At 59.0% G+C, this 22161-nt stretch overlaps 1 protein-coding gene across 4 annotated transcripts; it reads right to left on the bottom strand.

Annotated features, from left to right (window-relative positions):
- Positions 1-1392: 1392 nt before the first annotated feature.
- TTLL12 (tubulin tyrosine ligase like 12) lies at positions 1393-17816 on the bottom strand. Of its 4 annotated transcripts, none has more exons than XM_039863238.1 (15): positions 17573-17816; positions 14891-14953; positions 14355-14527; positions 11272-11470; positions 10255-10414; positions 10035-10168; positions 7802-7878; positions 6446-6562; positions 6175-6369; positions 5692-5803; positions 4773-4924; positions 4341-4422; positions 3865-3933; positions 3189-3327; positions 1393-2639 (listed from the first exon to the last, which is right to left on the bottom strand). In XM_039863238.1, exons 1-15 carry the CDS (start codon positions 17741-17743, stop codon positions 2488-2490), a joined length of 1995 nt encoding a protein of 664 aa, XP_039719172.1. In that variant the 5' UTR covers positions 17744-17816; the 3' UTR covers positions 1393-2487. The 4 variants fall into 4 exon arrangements, with proteins under 4 accessions (XP_039719172.1, XP_039719174.1, XP_039719173.1 ...); XM_039863240.1 differs by lacking the exon at positions 17573-17816 and adding an exon at positions 15057-16428; XM_039863239.1 differs by lacking the exon at positions 14891-14953 and having other exon boundaries at positions 17573-17815.
- Positions 17817-22161: the final 4345 nt, after the last annotated feature.

Genomic DNA, 22161 nt, shown 5'->3' with positions numbered 1-22161 from the left:
CGAGGTCCCCCTGCGATCGTGCCTCTGTGACGGAGCTGCCATGCTTGGGCGCATGTGTGTGGCCACAGGTCATTGCTGAGGACATTTCTAATTTCGCCGTCAGCGTCTCGAGCTTTACCTTTCGGATTTCTTCTGCATCCCCTGCGGAAACTGGGCACGATAAATACCGCTACTGGGAGTCTCCAACCTCCAGCGTCCAGCACTTACAAACACCGGCCTTCAATGGACCCTCGACATGGGGAGAGCGACTTGCGGGAGGCCAAGTACGGGCAAGACGGATTTGGAGGGTAGGCGCCGTCAGCACCGCACTGAGCTAGAGGTCCGGTCTGCCGGGGTGGCCTTCCTTGGGGGTGGACGGAGGTGCCAGAGCATCTAGAATTAAGAAAAAGCAGTTTATAATCCAAGGATCATGGGGTCCTCCGCTCCCAGTGGCTGTGCCATGCCCACCCAGAGGATCCCGGGCAATCAGGTTTCAAATACAGTGGGAGCGAGCCGGACGATCCCTGTGGCATCTGGATGAGTAATCTTGGTGTGAGCACCGTCCTGAGGGGGCCAGATGGCCCCTAGTTGGGGGGCGCTTGTGGGAAGTTGCATGTGGTCCGGACGCCTGGGTGTGTGAGGGCCTCTGCCTTCCTGTGTCAACGTCTGAAACCACCAAGGGCTGTCACGGTGCTGGCCACCAGTGCCCACGCACCTCTGCTGCATCAGTTCACTGGATCCCTGAGCAGGGAGGGTCTCTGATCAACCCCATGGGATGAGGAAGCAGGCTGCAGGTTCCGGCTGCAGCCGATTCCGACTCACCCGAGGACCGAAGCTCCCGGGTGTTGCTTGTGACCCTGGGATGGGCCCCGGCTCATCTGTCCCCACTGCGTCCTGCTCTGAAATGGAACCGGTGCTGGGGAATCAAACTTCCAGGGAGGGAGCTGCTACGGTCTGGTCTGAGTCGTCCCCCAGATCTGTATGAAACCTTAACCCCAGTGTGATAGTATCAGCTGGGGCCTTGGGGGGTTATCAGGACCTTAGGGTGGAGCCCTCATGAGTGGGATTTGTGCCTCAATAAATAAGACCCCCCTCGGAGAATTCCATTGCCCCTTCACCATATGAGGACACAGGAGAAGACAGTTGTCTATGAACCAGAAAGAGGGCCCTGTCGCCCTCACCAGACACCAAATCTGCCTCAATCTCGGGACACCCCAAGCCTCCAGAACTGTGGGAAAGAAAACTGTTAAGCTGCCCAGTTTATGGCATTTTGGTACAGAAGCCCAAACGGACTGAGACGGGGTCTTGGAGGCCTACACACCATCTCATTTCTTCTCTGGTTTCTCCAATATACATCCTGGTATTTTGGTTTTCTCCAACGGCCATCAAGGAAAGCAGCTAACACACAAGCAGGCCTGTGGTCCCAGGCCTCCCCAGAGAGAGGGAGGCCGAGGTACAGAAGGCTGACTTTATTGTGGTACAAATCCAGTGAAGTAGGGGACAGGATGCCAACAGCTCCCCCAGGGAGGAAACCAGAGATGAGGTGTCCCACCCACTGCCGGATGGAAGGGCTGAGATTCTGGTCACCAGGGCATGGACAGACACACCCGCACAGGCAGAGAGGGAGGCACAACCAGGTCCCTGCTGACGAGGTCCCGGCCGCTGCACGGAGTGCTCTCGGCTTCTGACTTCGACAGGCACGCCCGCCCTCAGCTCTCACGGCAGAGCTCCAGGGGTCACCCGCCCCGTCCCGTGACCTGGGCCCGGAACCACGGCGGCTACACAACACGCTGGCATTGACTCCGAATTTCAGAAACGACGTTAAGAAAGAGAATTTTATATTTTCCTCCCATCATGAAAGAGTAACAAAACTTCGACAATGAGACTCGACCCTGGCGGAGGGTGGCCTCTGACCGACGTGAAGTCCTCGCTGGAACTGTCTTTCGAAGGCGTCCTGGTGCGCTGCTGCCGCGCTGGTCCAAGTCCCCTCGCTGAAGCATCGCCCAACCTCGGACGGGTGGGTCCCCAATAAACGGAAAGGCAACAGCAGCAAGGGGCGGTGGGGGTTTGCTGGTGGGGGTTCTGGTGGAGCTGGGGGGGCAGGGCGAGAAGACGGGGCCTGGCAAGGAGCGTCCCCAAGGTGTTCTGGGGATGATCACAGCACGAGTCCCGCGAGGGGCGTGGGACCCTGACTGCTCCGAGGGGCCGCAGTGCGTGAGCAGACTCTCTGGAGAAGAGCGGCCTGGCCCTGTTAGCGTATGGGCTCCCTGGGGACCCCCGTTTCTGAGGACGCCTCGTCGCGCTCCCCAGAACTCAGAGTCTCAGCAATAAAGCCTGGGCTGAGCTGAGACTCATCAATGCACCAGAGGTGCCTGGCACTCAGCCCTGGGGACACCAAGAGTTGACCCTGCTCCTGACCTATGGCGGAAGGAGGGGAACTTGGCAGAAGCAGCTCAGAGACCTGAGGCTGGACTCTGCCGCAAGCACAAGCAGAGAGCCAGTGAACGCCTAGATGAGGCGTGTGACGTGGCAGTCGCTGGGCTCGTCTAGGTACAAGGTGCTGAAGATGTCGTTGAAGAAGGTCGGGTGGTACCTGCAGGCTCGCTCACAGTCTGGATTGAAGTTCACCTCCAGGATCTGTGGCTGCATCGCTCGCTTCCCTGATGGCACAAAGCACGGGAAGCTCACTCTTGGGAGGCTGGGTGGGGGGCCAGGGAGGGTTCTCCCGGCTCCTTGGGGGACCTGGCCCAATGCCTGCTCCTCCCCAGGGAAGCCTGGAGCTGCCTCTGGCCCGAGGAGTCACGTGAGCCACCACACCCAGCTCAGACTTCCAGTTTAGTCCAGCAGAGGGAGCAGAGATGCAGGCTGGGCATGGGGTGGGCTCGGCCGCCAGGGAATCTGGAGCCAAGGGTGGCTGGCTGGGCTGCCCGCTCCCTCCGCCTTTTACGCAAGTTTCCCTTCCTTGTGGGTTCTCTCTGAAGCCACTGCAGTCCACCCACCCTTCCCGTTGTCACTCTGCCATGTGGGCTGTCGCCCCTCAACAGTGAGTCTCCCCGGGCCCAGATCTCCCGGCTAACTGGAGGCAAAGCACCAGTCAGACAGCACTGACCAGTGATGCCCTCTCCCGGGGGGGGAGCTGGTGTGGGGAGGGCTGGACAATCGGCTTTGGGTAAGTTGGGGGGGGTTGGATTACGGAAAGCCCCCCTCACCATCTGGACGGCTGTCCCACTTCAGCATGAGGTCGATGGCATACACGGCCCGGGATGAGGGATAGTGGCAGAGGCCCAGTGGCGGTGGCTTGGCACATGCCACTTGGAACAGCTCCGTGAAGGCCCGGAAGATTTCAGCCTGGGGACCAGGGGAGGCATGGTCACGGGGCCTGCATGGCTTTGACGTTGGGACCTGCCCTCCAGAGCAGTGTCTCAGTGTGGGGTTTGCTGCCCCTTCCCAAGCCCCGGTCCCCAACTGGCTCCAGTCAGCTCCCACTAAATCCTTCAGGTCCCACCTCTGCCTGACACCTGCCCCCCCACTGCTGGTGTTCACCCACTGCAAACTTGCCCGTGTCTCCTGCCTTGGAGCCCCCACGGCCCTCCTCTGCACCGAGGTGCACAGAGCAGCCCCCAAAACGCCCACTCCAGGACGTGGAGACCAGCCTGTGTCTCTGGCCAAGTCCCTGCTGTCAGGTTTGCATTCCTGGGACAGGCAGGGCCTGTGGATGGCTGGCTGTCCCAAGGGCACCCCGAATGCCCCTTGGAGCCCTCCACGACACCCCATGTCTCTGTCACCCATTCTGTTCCTTGGTGGGATGAGCGGGACCATCCCGAGGAGGCACAGCCCACCCGGCCAATGCCAGCCCCGGCACCTCAGGCTTCGCTCAGCACTCACCTGCACGCTCTTCCAGGGGAATTCTGGGTATTGCTTCTCAAACTCAGGGATGAACTCATCATAGTGCACCTGAGACAAAGACGGGATCCGTCACGCTCTGCTCCGCCATGACATGGAGCCTCTGACACTCGCTGGGGCCACAGGTCAGTGCCAGCAGTCTGTCCAGCCCACACCCTTAGGACATGAACAGGAGGCAGGAGGCTGGGTCTGAGCTCTGGATCTCGCTGAGTGACCCTAGACAAACAGATTTACTTTGGGCCTCAGTGTCTCCGTCTGTATAACGAGACGATGCTCCCTGCTCAGCAAACTGACTTTTGCGGGGCTGCTGTGGGCCTCAAGGGAGACATTGCCGTTTGACGTAACACAGGTGCCAGAGGCAGCTCCTCTGTCTATACTGCCTGCCCGGAAGACAAGCTTAAGGGTATGGGGTCGGGGTCTGTGTGAACCTGCTCCCCAGGTCCTTCCAGGCCCCCTACCTGCTTCAGCACCACTTCCGGGTCGTAGTTCATGACTGTGAAATGTTTCTCATAGTCGTCAAGGTCGTTGAGTGAGAAGGGCCTGCAGGACAAGCAGACAGAGCCTCGGGTGAGCCCCGAGTGTGGCCGCATCTGAGAAGCAGGGGTGCTCAGAACCCCCCATATGGGCACCAGTTCCTCCATGGCCCCCTCACGGCTAACTGTGAGGACCCCCTGTAGACCCATAAATGCCATCAAGACCCGCAGGTGTTGGTGTCCGTTTTATGAGGAACGTCAAGTCCCTGTGGTGGCAAGAACTAGCGCCATCTAACAGAGCCGGTCTCTGCTGGGTGTGTGGTGAAGGCGCTCCAGTGCAGACTTCCCATCCCGTACAAGAGGGGCCTATCTCCTGCCCCCGGCCCCTCACCGCACCCACCCAGTCTCCTTGGTTACCGGTTGGAGAATCGCAGCCAGAACACGTCGTACACGAACAACTTCAGGGGCTTCACCGACCGCAGCAGCACGATGTAGCGGATGTCGAACTTGACCCTCCCCACGTCTTCTCGAAGGAACAAGACGGGACTCTCAATGTACTTGGACACGACCTGGGGGGCAGATGTAGGCTCACGGGCGGCTCTCAGCTCGCCTGGGCCCGGCTGGAGCACCCAGGGGCGCCCCGACTTTGCTGGCCGTGGGCTCGTGCAGTGGGACATCCACTGTCTGCGCATCCTGGAGGACCAGGCTCACTCCCGCAGTCCCCGCCCACCCCGGGCCCAGGAGTTGGGCCTCCTTTTGCCTTGGTGTCTGCGGAGGGACCTACGCCCCAAGATTTCCTTCTTCCTCTGCACATTCACACCCCTGCCTAGGCTCGAACGAGTTCTTCATCTTCTCTAACTGAAGGACAATTCCCACCAGTTTTTAGGTTTTGGACACTGAATATGAATTTTCAGCCGTAAACCCACCGGCTCCCTACCCACTGCTGGAATCTGCAGTGATCACCCCACAGCCTCTGCCTAGCACGTGACGTGTCCTCAGATGCCCGACACTGCTTCTGACCGCCCCACATCACGACAGCACCTTTGTCCAGGGCCCCTGAGGGACTCCCTGCCCTAGCCATCTCCTGGCTGCCGCGGTCACTCGTGGTGCAGTGTGGGGACTCAGGTGGGGACTGCGGGAGCGAGTCCCCTCGGATGGCTGTGACCGAGGCCCCTCCTCTCACCTGTCCTGTCACACAGCCCTTTGCTGCTGGCAGGGCTATGGGCGGAGCGCGGGCCTAACAGACTCCTGTGAACTGAGTGACACCAGGACCCACCCGCGTAGGCCCTCGACATCAGAGTCCCCTTCGCCCCCTTCTCGACGGCTGGAGGCCCACCTTGGGGGTGCTCTCGCGGTGCCGGATGACGCTGTGCAGGCTCTTGGTGATGTGCGTGTCCAGGCTGCGCGCCAGGTTCCAGGGCTTGCAGATCCAGTGGTTGTCCTCGCCCCTGGGAGCAGAGGGGCCGGCTAGGCTGCACCCTGGGCCCGCCCTCCCAGGCAATGTCTCCTTGGGACCGTGGCAGCGGAGGGACACTCGGACTTCCTCAGGAGGATGAGGGGGGTGTCGCAGCAGAGAGGTTAGAAGTGAGGCCTTGGGGACTAAGGAGGCATCTGCTGGAGCCTGGACCCACGGCAGCCATGGGTGGCTGTGTGCTCAGTGCCCATGGCTCCCAGCAGCACAGCTTGCACACAGTAGGTGCTTAGTTAAGGCGCAGGCTGGCAGTGTGAGGACAGGTGCAGGTGGGGTGGGGGCCGTAGGAGCCTGGCAGACACGGGGTCTCGGGCTGCACGGCGCGGCGGTGGCGGTGGGGACGCTTACCGCCTCTCCCGCTGCTGGAAGTAGCTGACAAACTGGGGCAGCTCCGTGTGCAGGTTGAAGGTGCGGGGCAGCCAGGCCGGGCCCTCGGGGCCTCCTGCCCGGCGTGCGATGGAAGCCAGGCAGTCCTTCACTGTCAGCAGGTTCTCACAGGGGAACTGGTTCAGCAGCACGTGGGGCCTCTCCTGGCTGAGCCTCCTGCAGGGCCGAGCGGGCGACTGGCTCAGCGGGCCGCCAGGGGCTCCGGGGCCAGCCGGGCTGGGTGGGGCCTCACCTGTAGTCCTTGAAGTGCGAGAAGTTGTAGAGGATGTCGGCGTCCGCCTCGCTCTGGGTGAGGGTGAAGCGCGGGTGGGTGAGGTGGTCGAGTACCTGCTGCACGTCCGTGTAGACCCTGCGGGGAGGGGTGGGCTGCGGTCAGACAGCCTGCGTGGACCTGCCCGTCTGCTGAGTGGGGGGGCAACTCAGACTCTGGTCCCCCACCTGCAAGATGAGCCCACACGCATCATTAGGATGACACAGGATAAGACTGAGTGTTCCACAAACGCAGCTCTCCCCCGCCCCAATGAAACCACAGGACAGGTCCACACTACCGATCTCCCACGCACACACTCCGAGCTTGACCCTCGGAAAGAGAGCCGGAGCCCCAAGAGCTGCAGGTGAGCACGTGGCCAAGAGTGCCCTGGATGAGGCGTCTGCACACTGGGGATCGCTGGCGCCTGCCTGGCCTGGCCTGGCCTGTGCTGGGGGTGGTGGAGGCAGCCACACTTTAAAGGCTGTGGGGTCGAGTATGGGGGCAAGAGGGGACCCAGCCCAGGACGGTGCTGTGTCAGGGGAGGAACAGAGCTAAGGGGCCAGGTTGCTCGGCAGGGCCAGAGCATGCAGCCTGATGGAATGGGCCTCAGCGAGGCCTCTGACCCCGAGGTAGAGGGGTGCTGGGCAGTGGGCCTCAGGAGGAACTCCCGGGCTGCTTGGGCCGGGGCAGTGGCCTTGGGGAAGGGAAAGAAACACGGGCAGAGGGCCAGCAGGAGGAAACTCCTGGGACGTGGCGGGAGGGCAGAGCGGAGCATGTTGCCGTTTCTGGCTGGACCAGGTTTGGGCAGCGAGAGGAGGGGCTCCGACTGGGGGCAGAGGCCCGTCTGCCCAGCCAGTCACGGGCCTCTGAGCCTGCTCTACGCCCTCCGCTGAGCTTGGCACCTCCACTTCCTCGCCTGTAAGATGGAGTGTCTGCTTCAGTAGAAGGCCAGCCTGGGCTTGCCTCCTGGCCTTATGTAACTGGCCGGCCCACACCTGCAGACACCCGGGCACGGCCGCACCTGGGCACGGCCCCTCCTGGCAGCCGAGGTGCCTTTCCCAGGTGCCCAGCCTTCGGGAGAAGCCCCGGTGTGCACAGGCCTGGAGGAGACTTCATTCCAGGACCCGATGAACACACACTCTTGCTCACGGCTCGCTTTTCACAGCATTCTTTCTGTGACGCTAAGAACGCCACCCTGGCATCTGTCACCCTCATGCCGCCAGGACAGAGTGAACCTACTGAGCGCCTCCCTGTGCCAGGCACTGTTCTGGGAGCCAGAACTGAGTGAGCAAAGTGAGCGAGGACGTCTCGTCGCAAGCTGAGGAGGGGGCTACGCACGTGAAGACGTGGTCGCGCGGACGAGCCACTGGGTCGATGGCGAGTGGCAGCTTCTCTTTGTTTTCCTCCAAAATGGCCTGGAAGGAAAGACACCGGAGGGAGAGAGACGGAGCAAGTGAACACATGCCTCCCCCCGCTCCCCCCTGCCCCCGGCACAGCGGGTGTCAGGATTCTGGGGGTACGCCTAGACCCCAGGGGCAGCCTTCACAGGTGCCCAAGGCCCCTGACCGCCCCCCTCCCCAGGTTCCGGGGCTCAGGCCGCTCAGGCGCTTGACGGCCGGTCTTATGTCATGCGAACAACATAAACATTCTCAACAGCCACCTCCCAGGGGTGGGGAAGGGGCTGCCTGGTCCTTGGGGAGCCCCCAAGCTGATCCGAGCTACGCTAGGTGCTAGTTTAAAACACGCCCACCAGCTGCATGCCCTTGGAAGAGCCTAATTCACCGCCCCTTGCGAGGGGGCTGAGCTTCTATCAAACGCAAAGAAACTGGAACCACGTGTGACTCCATCAAACCTCAGATCACCTGCCCTGAGAGGCTGGCCACCACTCTGTAAGGACTCTCAAGCAGCCCTGTGGACAGGCCCACATGGGGAGGAACTGAGGCCTCCTGCCAACAGCTAGCATCACCTCGCCAGGTGTGTGAGGCGCCACGTGGAAGCAGGTCCTTAGCCCCCTCAAGCCTCAGATGACGTGGCCCTGGCTGACAGCCTGACTGTGCCTTACGAGGGACTTCGAGCCAGAAGCACCCAGCTGAGACACTCCTTAACTCTCACCTCACAGAAAGCATGTGAGATAATAAACGTCTGCTGTTTTAAGCTGGAATAATTTGTCATCCGACAATAACTAACACAGGCAACCCCAGGGCCCTGAGCAGAGGCCTGATCCAGATGGGTCATGTGGGACAAACAACCAGGAAGCCTCAGACAACCAGTGTGTGGCTTCTTGTCTCCTCTTTCTAGCCAGTAGAGTGTCTCAAGAAAAAGTGAAAAAGATGAATTTTAATTCACGTTCCTTTAATAACCTCGCGATCAGGAAGTCTTTGTCCCTAAGCCACTCTGAAGCCTCAGTTCTTCGCATTCACTCACTTTTTCAAAAGATTACTGAGCACCTACTAGGCGCAGGTACCTCACGAGCCTCTGAAACACATCTCTGAACCAAGAAGGGTGATCGCTGAGTTTTCAGCATGGTTAGTTCAGTCTGCGGGGGCTCAGATCGAATTTGAGGGGAAAGGTGCCATGGGACCACTGAGCCCGGCCCCCTGCAACCCACAGAACAGCTGACACCACACCGTGCTTCCTATACTCGCTTCCTCTCTCCTTCAATCCCGGGGGGCATCCCCTGAGTGGCTGATGTGCCAGCGGGGGCAGGTGTGTGGCCGCCGCTCACGAGCGATCAAGTCCGCCTGGTTTTGGACTCCAGTTCGCCCACCAGCTGTGTGACCTTTGGCAAGTTACTTAACCTCTCTGAGCCTGTTTCCTCATCCTTGGTAAAAGGAAGATGAAAACAGGACAGTCACTCCTACTGTTTCAAGGATTACAGTAGAGTCTCGTGCCCACAGAGTGCTAAGCACAGACTCCCTCATCGCCTGGTTCTCGACTGGGACCGGCCAACAGGAAGCAGCGGCAGGAGACCAGCCGGCATGGGAGGGAGAGGGGCTGGACTGTCAGCCATGGCCCTGCCCTTCTACAGGCTCCACCTCCCTGGTCTCACAAACCCTGGGCCGCTAACCCAGCCCACCCCACGTACCGGGCCCCGCATTGTCACCACCAGCCAGGCACTTGTTAGGGGGCCAGCTGGGTCCTGGCAGGGCCCTGAAGGACAGGCTGCCCACGGACTGAAAGCACCTCTGATGTCCACAACAATAGCAGTAACGACTACTTGTTGAGGGCCTACTGTGCGCCGGACGCTGTGCCACACTGTTTGAGTGCAGTGTCTTCCCGTCCCTGGGGAGGGAGGTGTCAGATAAGGAAACGGAAACGAGGCAGAGCAGCACTGACCGCCAGCACCCCAGCTCCACCGGGCCCTTTGAGCGACGGTTCGCAGCATCAGGCACCCTGGGATCAGGCCTCTCAGGCCTGGCGCCCAAGCTGTATGCCACGGGCAGCTCACGTTCATGCCCGAGCTCTGAGACCCTTGTCACTCAGATGCTCCCAAACTCAGTGGCCGGGTGGAGAAGGTTCCAAAAGCCACCAAAGAGGCCCAGGGTCAGAGGGGAAGGGTCAAGGGTCACACCTGGTAGTGCTGGTCGGGTGGCTCGGGCGTGCAGGAGCTGAGGTCCAGCATGTCGGCGGGGGCCCAGGGCAGCAGCATGCACTTCCGGATCAGAGGGTCGGCCTCTCCATAGGCAAAATCCCGGGTCACCTCCTCTGCACCAAGACACACGTGCCCGTCAGGGGGCAGCCGCGGATGGGGGCCCAGGGCCGTTCCAGGGGTGGGCGGGCGTCTGACTTACCTCCCGTGTCCAGGTCCCTCAGGGGCCACAGCAGCGTGTAGGCCACCTGCTGGGGCATGTAGAAGAAGGGTGCGGTGGCAAAGCTGGGTTCGTCGGAGTGCTGGATGCGGGAGCCGAACTCGTCCATGATGTACCACACCGGCACCTTCTCCTCGGCCGGCTGCGGGCAGAGCACACACCGCCCTGGTCCATGAGCCCTCCGCCTGTCCCTTCCACCCGCCCACCGCCTGTGCCCAACTCTCTGAGCCTGGAGCAGCTCTCACACAAAGCCCAGGCCCGTCAGCCCAGGGCTCCCAGCCCGTGGCCCTGTCTTGGGGGACCAAGACGCAGACCAGCCGACCACAGGGTGATCGCCTGTGTGCTAAAGGCTCATGCAGACAAGGCGCTTCGCCTAGTAGCTACATGGATGTGTTGGGTCTTGTATGTTGAGGGCTGGAGGAGAATGGGGGTGGGGCGGGGACAGACTTGTAGTTCAGGGAAGGCTCCCCGGAGGAGGCAACATCTAAGCGGAGATTACAATAAACAACTTTTGTTCTTCCCAACCTAAAAGTGGTGAGGGGCTGGAGCCTAAGGGTGAGTCTGGGAAAGCCGGAGGTGGGGGTGACGAAAGCCTGAGGACATGTGTTAATAGGACTCGACTCTTCTCCCAAAGGCCGAGAGGACCACTGAGGCCTTTTAAGAGGTGACAGAACCAGAAGGCACCAGGAAAGGGGCGGCTGAGTCACTGAGCCCAAGTCCAGGGCTCTGAGGGTTCTGTCCTGTGAGTTTAAAGGCTGCACAGACACCTGGGTCGCTGGCTGGTCCAAGGCAAACAGTAACAGGCCCACGATGAAGCCACAGCAACAACGGATTCCAGGGGCCATGGGAGAAGCTGAGTTGGCGCACGTGCGGGGTAAAGGCCCCCGGACTGGGAAGGGGCTCTCCTGGCCATGCCCCCATATCCCTGACCGCACGGGCAGTGAAGGCCTGTGTCCATGTCCGCCCTCTGCCTCCCCTGGGGCCTGGCTGCCCACTCACCCCGTGGGACAGCTGGTAGGTCTGGTTGAACTTCCACATCTCCTCCAGCACCTGGTCCACGGCCTCAGGGCTGGGCAGCTCGCCGTGGAACTCGACGCCCATCAGGTTGGCCATGCGGTGTAGCAGCCCAGGCACCTGCTGCAGCTGCTGGCGGGCGTGCTCCACGCGGCACGTCCAGGCATGGTCAATGAGGAAGATGCTGCAGGGACGGGCCACAGGAGGCGTGAGGCTGCCACGCAGGCATGGCAAGAACATAGGTGGGGACTTAGTCTTCCTGGCACCAGTGGGTCCGGGCTCTGCCCAACCCTCACTGTGCGACCGTGGGCAAGTTCCTCTCCCCCTTTCAGTTTCTAAAACAGAATGGGTCCCCACATCCTCTCACCAGGCAGGTACCGGCATCGGATGGGACAGAACATACAATGTGCCGACTGCACACCAATCATTGTGACAGTGAGTGTCCTTGGCTGCGCTGTGAGCTGCTGGAGGACAGGCCCACAGCCCTCACCTTGCTACCTGCAGCCCGGCCCACAGCGGGTGCTCGGCTAAAGAGAAGGCCGCACACCTTGGAGGCCGGCAGCAGGTAGACGTGCAAAGGAGCCGCCAGGCGGAGCTCAGGCACGCGCACACGCATGCTGGGACTTCCGGGGAAGCGCCAAGGCCTTTCTCCTGGAGAGGATCCACGTGCCCACACGTGTGGACACCAGCAGCCCACACACTCTGGTCCCCCTAGAGGAGCCCGGTGGGCCATCTTCACAGCTCACCACGACCGCGTCAAGCCAGGCCACGGTCCAGAGCCCTGCAGGACCAGGAGGCTCCACGCAAACAGGTGGGCAAAGCGGCCCTCACCTGTCCCCCCGGAACCAACGGCAGGCGTTCCAGGAGTAAGGCTGAGCTGCATGGTCGGCGGTATTTATTCACTGTGCTCACACAGTTGTCCTGCCAGATCCACAGGTCCTGCACCTGCAGATCTGACCGGCCTAGCCTCGGATCAAAAACATTTGAAAATAAAAGTTCCTTAGCTGCTGACTGTATTACGTAGTTGAGCCTATGATGAGTGTGTCTGTACCGAACATGTGGACTTTTACTGTCACTGTTCCCTAGACAAACAATTTACACAGCATTTACATTGTATCAGGTAATACAAGGAATCCAGACATGATTAAAGTAACAGGAAGATATGTGTAGGTTACATGCAAATACTATGGCATTTTATATGAGGGACTTGAGCATCTGTGGGTTCTGGTATCTGAGGGGATCCTGGAACCAGTCTCCCATGCAGACTGGGGATATTTGTATATCCCAAAATAAATGACTTATTTCTGCCCTTCTGCTTAAGAGTTTATGATGCAGGGCACAGAGCCAGGTGACCCTGGGCAAGTGCACATGAGGGGTGCTATACGTGGCAGGTGCGGGAAAGAGATGGAGGTTGGGGCCTGGAGGGAGAGAGGCCCAGGAGCCCAGCCCACCTCCTCCCAAACCTGACTGCTGGTGGCACGTGAGAAGCCGTGAGCTACTCAAGGTGGCTGCTGTGCTGGGGCCCGGAGCCAGCCCGGGTGGGGACAGAGCAGGTGCACATGGAGGTTGGCTGCACTGAACTTAATGAGAGGGGTGAGTCCCTGAGTCCGAAAACATATGGAGGGAGGTGCCTGGCTGCTGTGATGACCTGTGTGGCCGCTCCCACTCCACCGGCACCCCGAAGGAGGCGCTACAGACACAGGGGCCCTGTGACCCTCAGAGGCCAGCAGTTTCTTCCTCAAGGTTCCAACGAAGTTTGGGAGAGCAGTCTGCAGGCCTGTCCCGTCTAGGATGGCCCTCTTGGCCACTGGGAGGAAGGAAGCCCAGGGTCCTGTCTGAGCTCTGCCTTGTGGCCCAGGCCCGCTCCGGGCCTCAGCACCCTCACCCAAGGACTTGGCCAGACCCCGCTCCTCGCATTCCCAGGAATAAAGCCCCGGAGGACATGTCAAATACTGTTCCCCAGACTCCACCCAGTGACTCTGATCTAGAGGGCCGGGGAGGCCCAGGGGTCCTTGGGAAAGCCTGGGCTTACAAGCAGCACCGCCCTGGGTGACACCCACCCTGCGGTGGGTCCTTCCTGTTTCCTCATCAGCAAAATCGAACTCCCCACATCTCTGCTGTGGGGCCGCTGGGACAGGCGAGTGACATGGGAGCACCGTCAGTGTCGGAGCCCGCATGACCCTGAAGCCCAGCTGGAAACATGGTGGCCGCAAGTGCTCGTCACGAGCTGGCTAAGTGACCGGTGCTCGACACGCAGGAAGCCCATCCCCGAGAGCCGCGCTGCGAGTGACGGATGTCCTGCTGGGCTCCTACCTGTTGGGGTCGGCCGCCTGGAGCCCGTCCTCGTTGGTCACGATGACCTNACTTAATGAGAGGGGTGAGTCCCTGAGTCCGAAAACATATGGAGGGAGGTGCCTGGCTGCTGTGATGACCTGTGTGGCCGCTCCCACTCCACCGGCACCCCGAAGGAGGCGCTACAGACACAGGGGCCCTGTGACCCTCAGAGGCCAGCAGTTTCTTCCTCAAGGTTCCAACGAAGTTTGGGAGAGCAGTCTGCAGGCCTGTCCCGTCTAGGATGGCCCTCTTGGCCACTGGGAGGAAGGAAGCCCAGGGTCCTGTCTGAGCTCTGCCTTGTGGCCCAGGCCCGCTCCGGGCCTCAGCACCCTCACCCAAGGACTTGGCCAGACCCCGCTCCTTGCATTCCCAGGAATAAAGCCCCGGAGGACATGTCAAATACTGTTCCCCAGACTCCACCCAGTGACTCCGATCTAGAAAGCCTGGGCTTACAAGCAGCACCGCCCTGGGTGACACCCACCCTGCAGCGAGTCCTTCCTGCTTCCTCATCAGCAAAATCGAACTCCCCACATCTCTGCTGTGGGGCCGCTGGGACAGGCGAGCGACATGAGAGCACTGTCAGTGTTGGAGCCCGCATGACCCTGAAGCCCAGCTGGAAACATGGTGGCGGCAAATGCTCGTCACGAGCTGGCTAAGTGACCGGTGCTCGACACGCAGGAAGCCCATCCCTGAGAGCCGCGCTGCGAGTGACGGATGTCCTGCTGGGCTCCTACCTGTTGGGGTCGGCCGCCTGGAGCCCGTCCTCGTTGGTCACGATGACCTTGTAGCAGAGCTCGATGCCTGGGTTGGGCGGCTTCTCCTGAGCTTCTCGCGCTGCCTCCTCCTCGCCCTCCTCCTCGGCTTCTTCCACCTGCATTATCCCGAACATCTCCCCCGCGTCGAAAACCTGGGGGCCACAGCAGGGCGTGTCGGCGGATGCCCTGGCATTCCACGCCTGGCCTCCAGGTCAAACTACATCCCTTTGGAGAAGTGGGGCCTGTTTACTACCCAGGGACCCATGTCGCAGGTGGGAAAACAGGCTCCTGGCGAAACCGGTCAGAACTGGGGTACCCTCATCACCGGGACTATCATCCAAGGCCCCTCGCCCCACGGGGCCCGTGCGTGGAAGTGGGCCTGCATGTACGTGTCCAAATTATATCTAGTCTGGTCCCTTGTTTTACAGGGAAAATGAGGCCTCAGAGGCAGAGGGGGTGGCTCCGGTCACACTGGAAGTAAATGGAAGTCAGGTCTTGGGGGCCAGGGACTACACCCTAATTTTGCTATAATCAGAGGAACCAATCCAGCACCACGGTGGCTGAGGCTGGTCTGTCACCTAGGAAGGAGGTGTCACCCACTCTCCAGGAGCAAGTCCCTGGCACACAGCAGGGACTCAACAAAGGCCAGTTTTCCACCCCCTCAAAATACCTATTTCTCACATCTCTACTAAAAACAGAAGGAAAACTCATCCCAACGCAGCTGGCCAGCCAGGCACAAGCAGCTCCTGTGCTGGGGCCTTGAGGATGAGTCACTCATGATCTTGCCCTGGGGGGCGAAGATAGGACCAGGTAAATGGGGCTGAACCTGGAGGGCGGGAAGATCTTGGAAACTTCAGAGGTGAGCGCCAGGGGAAGAGGGAGAACTCGGGGTGCGGGTGGAAGGGCTCCAGGCAGGGAGCTGCAGAGCCAGTGCGCGGGGCAGAGCGGGCTGTGGGATGAGACCAGCCTTGGGCTCTTTCTGGGTTCTCCTTTAACCCTCAGAGAGCCCGGGGGTTGGGGTGGGGGGCACACTGCCCCACCTCCCGGTTACAGATTAGGAAAGCGGCTCAGAGGGCTGGAATTCACAGCCTGGGCTCCAACCCAGAACCCCAAACCTCCAGCTCTCAGTCCCCAAACCTGACGGGAGGGAGGGAGACAGAGGGCCTGCCTGAGGTCCGGCATCTCCCTGGCTGGGAAGTGCATGCGGACAGGAAGAGTCGAAATTTTAAAACGCTTCCCCCATCCTTTCCAAAGGAACCGATTTTTCCAGACAAGGCACCAGCATCATGGGCCTTGCCAATGGTGCAGGTGCCCGTCCTGCTGGCGTGTGCCCTCCCCTACACCTGGGCCCGCAGCAGCAGCAATAGCTGGTTTCACTTGGAACAATGGCTGCAGGTTTGGGTCTGGCAACATGATGACTCACAGCTCTGCCCATAACCCATAATGGCAGGGGAGGGTCATGGAAAAACACTGGCTGCCCCTTAGCAGAGCAACGGCAAACAGGGCAGAGGGGACACTACAGTCTGAGGACTGCCCGCTACGTGCTAGGCATTGGCCGAAACTTATCTCATGCCTCCCCACCCCATCCCCGCCAAGATAGTGGGAGCTGGGGCCGCCTTCCATGGTCCACGTTCTCCAGATGGAGGCTCAGTGGGGTGAGTGACTTGCCCCAGTGAGGGTTTACTGCCCTCGGAGGCTGGCTGGCTGGAGCCAGGCCCTCCCATGTTGTGCTCCCTTCACCCAGCACAGGGGGCCCTGTTTATCCACCCTAACAAATGGCTGGGGTCCCCTCCCACCCCAGCACAGGCCTGGAACCGGGACAAGTGCTCAGGAAATGCTGGCGGAAGACAAGGCAAGTCACTGGGGGAAGGAAATTCACTGTTACAAAAGATAGGTTACTACTGTCTGTCTGCCCCTGACATTGTATCTTTTTCATAGCAACTACCTGTGTTCTGAGAAAGGAGGCACCTGGCCCACCCAGATTTTACAGATAAACTGGCTGAGTGAGAGGGGTCTGTCCAGCAGCCAGACCCAGGGGACAACCCCCTTCCTGGCTCTGGAGTCCCCACCTGATCACCTGCACTGCTTCCTCTGTCTCGGCCCCAGGAGGCAGCCCCCTGAAGAGGAGCCTGGTTCCAGCAAAAGAGAAGGCGGCTGGCCTGTGAATGTGTTCTGGCTTCGGCACCTGGGCAAACTACCCAAAACTAGGGCCCACCCCTCAGCCGGGACCTGTCGGGAGACCCTTTGGAGGTCCAGGCTAGAGCAGCTGGCGAGCGGGATGGAGCTCTGCCTGCAGAAAGGGAGCGATCGGAGACCTTTTCATTTTTCCTTACATTCCTTTTCCATCTCTCACCCTGTTTCCTTTAATCTGCAAAATGAAGGTGAGCCAGGCTCCAATCGAATGAGGAAACATAAAGCCACACAAACTCATGGGGCTCCTCTTCTCCCCTAGGTAGTGGCTGAAATCAAGCGGTCAGTTCTAAAGTCTGACACACCTTGGGAGACTCACTTCCTGTTCTGGAGCATCAGTTTTCTTAACTGTCTACTGGGGCTGACAACTTATTTCTCACAGCTGGGGGGCTCGGAGGTGTGGCGAGGTCAGCGTAGACTTGGCACACAGCGGGAGCCAAAGTTCGTTTTAATTCTGTGACTCCGCAGCCCTGGCTCAGCCCCGGCCCAGTCCTAGGTGCTGGCAGGCCCAGGGCCACAGGTATGGGGCTCTGGCTGCCACTCTCGGGCCCCAAACTTTAGATGACTCCTAAACTCGGTCATCACAGCATTGTGGCTTCTCATCGCCGAACCTCTGCCTCCTTGATTTGTTCATCCACACCACCCTCAGCTCCCCGAGCCACACACCCCTGAGCGTCTCACCGAGGCCTGCCGGGCTGGGCACAAGTTCCCCGCCCTGGATCGCGCACTCACACCGCGAGGTGCCGGACACCCTCCCACCCTCATCTGCACGTGTCCTCCAGGAGGCCTCCGTGCCTTCCCCAGGCGGACCCAGCGCGGCCTCCCGCAGCTGCACCCCAGCGGTTCTCGGCCAGGGGCCCGCCCGCAGACCGCGCCCTTCCCAGCAGAAGGGTCGAGAGCGGTCCACCCCCGGTGCGCCCAGGGCCCGCGCTTCGCGCTCCAGCCTGTGCAGGCGGTGGCCCTAGCACGGCTCCGGGACCCCCACCCTGCGTCGCCCCGGCCCGCACCTCGTGCTCCAGCTTGTACAAGAGGCGGCCCCAGTACCGCTCCGGGACCCCCGACGCGCGTAGCGCGGGGCCGTGCAGCGCCTCAAACTCCGCCCGGGCCCGCGCGCCCTCCTCCGGGTCCGGGCCCCGCGCCGACTCCGGAGTCAGCCCCAACCCCGCGTCCGCCTCCATGGCGCCTCCACCAGCACCAAACCCAGCGCCGCCGCAGCCCGCGGGCCCGGCCCTCTCGACTCCGCCCGCCCGCCAGCGCCGCCGCCCCGCCCTCCCGCCGAGGTCCCCGCGCCAGCGCCCACCGCCCGCCTGCACGCACGCCCGGCCGGCTCGCGCGGGCCCGCGGGGCTCGCGGGGAGCGGGGCGGGAAACCCCTGGAACCCGAAGGCCTGGCCGTCGGAGGGGCGAGCGCGCGGGACTGTGCGCACGGGGGGCGCGTTTGTGGCCAGAGCTGCGGCCTCTGCGCACGCGCGCCTGGCGGGGGCGGGGCTTTCTCGCTCGCCCGCGCCTGTCCCGCGGGATGCCGGGAGGAGGCCCGAGCGCTGTCGGAACCGAAGAGACTCCCCGGAGCCTGTCCCCAAGGGGAAACTGAGGGCCAGAGACAGCGCTGTGGCTGAGCTGCCGCCCCGGGCGCCGAGCACAGTTTGATGACTTGCAGGCCGCGGGAAGGAGGAGGGGCTCTCCGATACTTTGAGTGCTTCACCTAACTTAAGTGCTGTAAAGAAGTGGGCCTTCTCATTTGGATTCAGCATGTAAATTTATGCATTTAAAATTGGGAGGTTTTTCTTACCAGTTGAGCTGTTGCAAAGGTGTTTCAAAGTGCAATTACAGAATTTCAAAAAAATCATTCTTTGAACATCCTGAGTTTTCAAGTTCTTCTATTACTTCTATGGAAGTTCAGAAAGAGCCACCCCCAAGATATGCCTAAGTGGTATGTGGATTATTTTTGAGTTCAAGGCAACTGAGACCCTGAGGCCTCAAAGGAAAATTCTGCCCCATGCCCCTCTATCTAGAGGAATTTGAATTGGGGGACTCGCCCATAATAAGGGATTATCAGAGATAACTTTTTATTTTTTTAAAGCCTATCTATAGGGTAAGAGAAACTTCTAATTACTTAAAGCTCTTTGTATCATCCTGCAATGACCCATTGAAGCCCACAAGGCACTTTGCCTCGTGGGTAGCTCAGAATGTCTTACACACCATGTTCCCTTTGTCTCTGAACCTCTCGTGTGTGGGGTCTCCTCATGCATGTGGGGTTCTCATGTGTACAGATGCATTAAATTCGGTTATTCCCTCTTGTCACTCTGTCTCGTCTATTTGATTATTAGATTAGCGAAAGGAAGTTTCTCCCTCCCACACACTTCCACGGCCATGTGTTCCGTTGGCTTCCCGTTTGCAACTTTGCAATCATTGCATTTTGCTAAAAGGCTCAAAGGCTTAAGTTTTGTTGGGTGGTGCTTCAGTTGCTGAATATTCTTATGAAAAGTTTAAAACTGAATTTGAGCAAATACTCCAGTCCAGAGGATGTGTTCAACGTGGCTAAGACACTTAAATTGTATGCAAAGACAAACTTCCAAACTCCAGTTGGTGAGGGGCACAGAGAAAGACATGTTACTGCCACGCTCAAGTATTTTTTCGTGTCTGACATCGGCTTTGTCACAAAAAAAAAAGTATTTCAATTATTCTAATTATGAATACTTGTAAAATTTTGATAACTATGGTTTTTAATTCAATTAGTATTGATAAAGACTAACTGGAACTTTAAGCAAACATAATCTGTCAGGAGAGTCTATGGGAGGAGCTGGGACTTCTGGAAGTTCTTGTACTCTAGCTGCGAGACCCCTATACACAAGAACACTACAAGAACTCTGTTTATAGTAAAGCTTATGGTTTTAACTTCCTTTTCCCTTCTATAAATACTCCTCCATCTTGGCATACAGGCCAGAGTGTGCACGTGTCTTGCCATGTCTGCATGCACTCGCTTGCAACTCTATCTTTTTCCCAAATAAATACTTTTTGGTGATGAAACACCTAGACGTTATTTTTCAGTCAACAGTATAATTTTACAGCTTGTTTGGATGAAATTCTTAACCACATCTAATTCCAAATGCATGTCTGCTCCATGGGGTTATAACTTAGAAGGTTAGTACTGTGTCCCATCGAATTTCATATGAGTATTATCATCGCAAAAAAAGGCCTTCGGTGTTCAACTTTCTCACTGAGTTAGCTGGGTAGCATTCACAATAATGCTAGTTTTTCACCTCGGACGGAATGAACTTCCGAAAGCTTAATTTTGATCCCATGAATTGGATGAAAAAATTGGAACTGATGACTTTGATACAAATCGGCATCAACCGTGGAATAATTCCTCAGCCAGTGGATGTGCACGAGAAATAACTCTTTGAGACGCGTACCTTGTTTGGAATATTAATATCATTTATCCAATTGTTTTTTCTCCTGCCGAGTGCGTGACACCAGACTGTCCTCATTATTGAGGAGAATAGTTATTAGCTTGGTTGGGATTCTAAATTCTTTGAGAATCTGATGAAGGCCACGGGCTGTATTCCCAGAGAAATGCATGCGCATGTACGTGCAGGTGTGCACACACTAAGGGCACTGATTTCGCACCTAATTTTGAGGGGTCCCGGATCCCCTGAGGCTCGCCGTGCCCATGACTCCCAGATGGAAGTCCCCGTGGACAGGGAGGGACGCCGCCTCACATTTCATAATGCCCGTCACGAGGAAGAATGGGATTTGAAACAGCCTTCCTTTCTGGTAGACCATTTAGGAGCAGGTGTGTTCCCTAACTTCGGGTGCCCTTCGCCTTCAGATCTCAGACGCCTGCTGTGCCTTCCAGAATGTACTGTAGCACCTGTACTTTTCAGCGCTCAGTACAGCCAGGGGATTTCTGAAAAGCTTTTCTTTCCAGGTTTCAGTTACCTTGCTCCCCGCCAGCATGACCTCTGATGAATGAGAGAGAGGAGCGGTGTTTACGTTCATTTTCTGTTTATTATTAAAGTGATTTTCACAAATGTTTAAATACATGCATATGTACGAACATAATGAGAAAACAAAATTTTGAATATTCGAGGCGACTAAAAGAAAAACGTGGTTATACCGATAGTGTCACTCTGTAGGCGGTGATTGCCGAAGCGCCAGGACACTCAGCGCCGTCACGGAAGACCCAGGGCAAGGCTCGCAGGCACCAGGGTTCCGCTCTCTGGTCCCTTGGTCCCTCCCCGACCCAGCGATATGCAGGCATCCTGTGTCAAGAGCAATATGGACCGGGTCTGCCCAGACTGCGTAACAGTTCTGATCTCGGCAGAATCAAGAAGTTTCCCCAAAGATGTACGTGGCCTCTGGTGGACCGAACAAGAAAATACTTGGCGTCGACCAGCTTTCTCTCCCCCACCCCTACTTCTCACCGCCTGTCAGCGGAGGGACACCCACACTCTCTACTGTGCCTGTGCCTGGACTGCGGGAGGGCCTGATGGAGGAGGGGACACTCGGCATGCATCTGGGGCTGTGAGCAGGGCCTGGGCTGGAAGCTGCGGCCCAGTTCACTCAGCGGGCTCACGTTGGAACGGAAGTGACCTGTCCACCGGGGCAGAAGGCAGAGGCCCCTCTTTCTCTGAGTGAAGTTTTAGTGCTTGTTCCAGAGGGAAGGACCCCAGTTACATCCGCACCCCTCCTCACCCGCTTGCCCTCTTCCTCATACCCCTGCCCCTGGACGCTCTGCTACCAGGGCTGGCCAACCTGCATAATTCGGTACCGACATTTCAGAGAGACGTTTCCTACTTTGGGATCAGACGGGCTTGGTTCTGATTCTCGGTCCCATGAATTATAACTATCGCCTTGGGCAGGTCGCTCGGCTCCCAGTCTTAGGCTCCGCATCTGAAGAACTCGTTTAGCCCCACGTTCCTCTGGGGCAGAGGGATTTTGTGAGCAGACGGTAGTGGGTTGAGCTCAGAGCCTGGCCAGGGTGGGAAGGGGACCCCTGGCCCTTCCTTTTGAGATTTGGGGTGCACAGAGAATTTCAGGGTGTCTTTTCAGGGTCTTAGGAGGCCCCAGAGAGCAAAGCGTCCTGTTGTCTGCAGGCCACCTGCGCAGGGTTCTGGGAGGGAGCGTGTGGCCGTGCAGTGTCATCCGGGCCGGGGTGGGGGGCTGGCTCGCCTCTGCTGGCGCCCTCTCCAGGAAGCCAGGCAGCCTGGGTGAGGCTGACTCCCGCTTGTGCTGGCTCTGTGCCTGGCACACAGTAGGTCCTTAGGACTTACTCCTGGAAGGGCTAGCGGTCTGCGTGGGAGAATAGGAACTATTCACAGTGTCTCCCGAATGTCAAATCCTTCCGCCTTTGGCCTAAACTTTGGCTCAGAAGGGCTAGGCTGCCACCATGTGTGTCGTTGGTGAAGAAGAGGGGCCTTGATAGAAGATGTAGTTTGCCAGCTTGACCGACTTCTAAGCATGGAGCTGGGGTCCCTGGGTGCCAAGAAAGGCACGTCCCTTGTGGAGCGCCCGCCGTGTGGGCACAGGCAGCAGGGCCGCGTGCGGGCAGCCGGGCTCCCAAGGTCAGCAGCTTTGACCCGTGTGCATCTCTGTCT

This window comes from Pteropus medius, unplaced genomic scaffold, assembly GCF_902729225.1.
Source record: "Pteropus medius unplaced genomic scaffold, Ma_sr-lr_union100, whole genome shotgun sequence".
In the NCBI taxonomy this organism is placed as follows: Eukaryota; Metazoa; Chordata; class Mammalia; order Chiroptera; family Pteropodidae; genus Pteropus; species Pteropus medius.
The sequence above is the reverse complement of the archived record's forward strand: the minus strand, read 5'-3'. Positions and strand labels throughout refer to the sequence as shown.

Coding starts and splice junctions, on each gene's coding strand:
- TTLL12 (XM_039863238.1), bottom strand. CDS start 17,743: ATGGAGGCGGACGCGGGGTTGGGGCTGACTCCGGAGTCGGCGCGGGGC. Junction 11,471..14,354: donor CAGGCGGCCGACCCCAACAG/GTAGGAGCCCAG, acceptor CCGTCCCTGCAG/CATCTTCCTCATTGACCATG. Junction 4,925..5,691: donor ACCGCGAGAGCACCCCCAAG/GTGGGCCTCCAG, acceptor TCTGCCCCCCAG/GTCGTGTCCAAGTACATTGA.